The sequence below is a fragment of the Tupaia chinensis genome, unplaced genomic scaffold (genome assembly GCF_000334495.1).
Source record: "Tupaia chinensis unplaced genomic scaffold, TupChi_1.0 Scaffold150006_1, whole genome shotgun sequence".
NCBI lineage: Eukaryota > Metazoa > Chordata > Mammalia > Scandentia > Tupaiidae > Tupaia > Tupaia belangeri.
In genome coordinates, this window is record NW_006209847.1 from 4590557 (window position 1) to 4593118 (window position 2562).

The following is a 2562-nucleotide window of genomic DNA, read 5'->3' on the forward strand; positions in this document are numbered from 1 at the left end:
CACCAATGTCTGTGATACCAAGTGGCCAGCTGCCCCTTACAAGTACTTCAACACAGCCAATCGGGAGCTGCAGCAGCTCTTCCGCCAATGGAAGGTGAGGAAGGGGCCCAGGCACTTCTTGCTTTTGTGCTTTTATTTCTCCCTCTGATCTTCTTTTTCTGCCTCCCTCAATTTTTTATTTTTATGCTATAGGACACATGCACTCACCAGAGAGAGACAGAGAGAGAGAGAGAAAGTGAGAAATCACCCTCCAAGGGGATGATCATGCCACAGTTCTTTTAACTCCATTCTCCTCTTGGGATTTTCGGCATGCATGTACAACATGTCCTATGTAATTTTCAAGTTGCCAGATTTGGGACTTGAACTGTGGAGCCAACCATGTAGGATCCAGTGCCTTAACCACCATGCTACCCACCGGCCCCATCTATATCTTTTTTCTTTTCTTTTAAAAAAAAATTATAGCACGGGACCAGCAGTTAACGTAATGGCTATGTCGCTGGACTCCCATGTAGTCAACCACAGTTCGAGGCCCGGACCCGGTGGCTTAAACTCATGCTGGGTGCATGTGCGTGCGTGTCCAACATCCTGAGAGGAGAATGGAGGAGAGCGGATTGCGGCGTGGCCATCCCCTCTGGGGGACAATTTCTCGCTTTCTGTCTCTCTGTCTCTCTCTGTCTTTCTAGCAAGTGTACGTGCCCTATAGCAAAAACCTCTCCAAAAGAAAAAATTACAGCAAATTCTATATAATAAAACTTTACCATTTTAAACATTTTTAAGTGTACAGTTTGGTGGCATTTAAGTACATCCCCTGGTTGTGCACCAGGTCCAGCTTTTTCTTTTAATCACTCCAAACTGAAATGTTGTCCTCATTAATCAAAAAACTCTCCGTTCCTCCTTCCCCTAGCCTCTGGTAGCCTACCATCTACTCTTCCTAGCATTTGACTATTTTAGATACTCGATGTGAGTAGGAATCATACAGTATTTTCATTTTATGTCTTGGTTATTTCACTTAGCGTAACATGATTTGTTCTTTCATTGGGGAGATGGTTACTTTATTTATTTATTTATTTATGAGATTTTTGCTATCGGATGCGTGCGATCACCAGAGAGAGAGAGAGAGAGACAGAGACAGAAAGCGAGAAATCACACCCTAGGGGCACAACCATGCCACAAATCCTTCTCCTCCATTCTCCTCTTGGGAGCTTGGGCACGCACGCATACACACTCGGCATGAGTTTTAAGCTGCCAGGTCTAGGACTCAAATTGCCGTCGACTACGTGGGAGCCCAGCAACATAACTATTATGCCATCTGCTGGTCCCAGGGAGATGGTTATTGAACCCCCTCTGGGATTAAGCCTGCCCTGTGGCTGGGCACACAGTCTTCATGGTGCTTAGGTTTGGTTGTCTCCATCTCCTTCCCCAGCATCCCTCAGTTCCCACCCTCCTCCGCCAAAGCCTCCAGCCCCCGTGTCTCCCTGAGTGTCTTTCTCCCTCTGTCTCTCTTCTCCCCTAAGGTTCTCCAGTCCACGTTTCTCACCTCCCTCCCACCCTCCCCCGCCATGATCTTAGCTCCTGTCCTTCCCTTCTCACAGTGCAAGAAGTTCCGGGATCAGCTGTCCCCCAGGCAGGTTGAGATACTGAGGGAGAAGCTCTGTGCCAGTGAACTGTTCAAAGGCAAGAAGGTGTCATACCCCCAGAGGTGAGGGGCTCCGGGACCCTGCACCGGGAGTGCCAACAAGCAGTGTTTGCCAACTGGATCCTGCATCAGAAGCACCTGGCAGGATCGTCAACACTCTCCGTCTCTGAGTCTGCAGGGCTGCCTTTCTAACAAGTCCCCCGGTGGTGCTGTGTTGACGGTCCTGGACCAGGGCTGCCAGCCTCTGAGACAGAGGACATGGTGGAGGGCGGGGAAGGGCACTGGAAGACTAAGGGGTGAGCTCCAGGGTGGGGGAGGTGCTGGACCGTGTCTTCACTGCACGCCTCCTGCATGTCCTCAGTGTCCCTGTTCCATTCCGCGGTGACTACGTTGGGCTGCAAGGGAACCCCAAACTACAGAAGCTGAAGGGTGCAGAGGAAGGGCCTGTTCTGATGGCAGAGACTGTGAAGAAGGTCAATCGTGGCAATGGCAAGGTGAAGCCTGCATCTTCAACTCCTCCCTGCAGCCTGAACCGGAGCCCCCAGAGGCCTGCCACTGGAAGTAGTTGGGTCACCGTGTGTGTTGTGTCCTGTGGAGTGGGATGCGGTTAATCCTACCTTTCCTGCTTTGTCCCTAGACTTCTCCTCGGATTCTCCTTCTGACTAAGGGGCATGTGATTCTCGCAGACACCAAGAAGTCCCAGGCCCAAGCTGTCATTGGTCTGGGTAATGTGGCTGGGGTGTCTGTCACCAGCCTCAAGGATGGGCTCTTCAGCTTGCATCTGAGTGAGGTATCTATCCAAGCTGGGTCGGGGCAGGGCCATAGGGCGCTGGAGGTGACGGGGACCACGTCTCTCATTCTAGGACTTACCTTCCCTGCTATTTCCCCTCTTTCTGAGATATCATCGGTGGGCTCCAAGGGGGACT

General features: G+C 51.1%; 1 protein-coding gene across 1 annotated transcript in view; it reads left to right on the plus strand.

Annotated features, from left to right (window-relative positions):
• Positions 1 to 2562, plus strand: part of MYO1A (myosin IA) — a 23994-nt gene that overhangs the window by 20228 nt on the left and 1204 nt on the right. The window contains exons 25-28 of the mRNA XM_027769640.1: positions 2 to 94; positions 1593 to 1699; positions 1998 to 2130; positions 2274 to 2547. Coding sequence (XP_027625441.1) covers positions 2 to 94; positions 1593 to 1699; positions 1998 to 2130; positions 2274 to 2547 — 607 coding nt within the window. The remainder of the gene's footprint in view (position 1; positions 95 to 1592; positions 1700 to 1997; positions 2131 to 2273; positions 2548 to 2562) is intronic.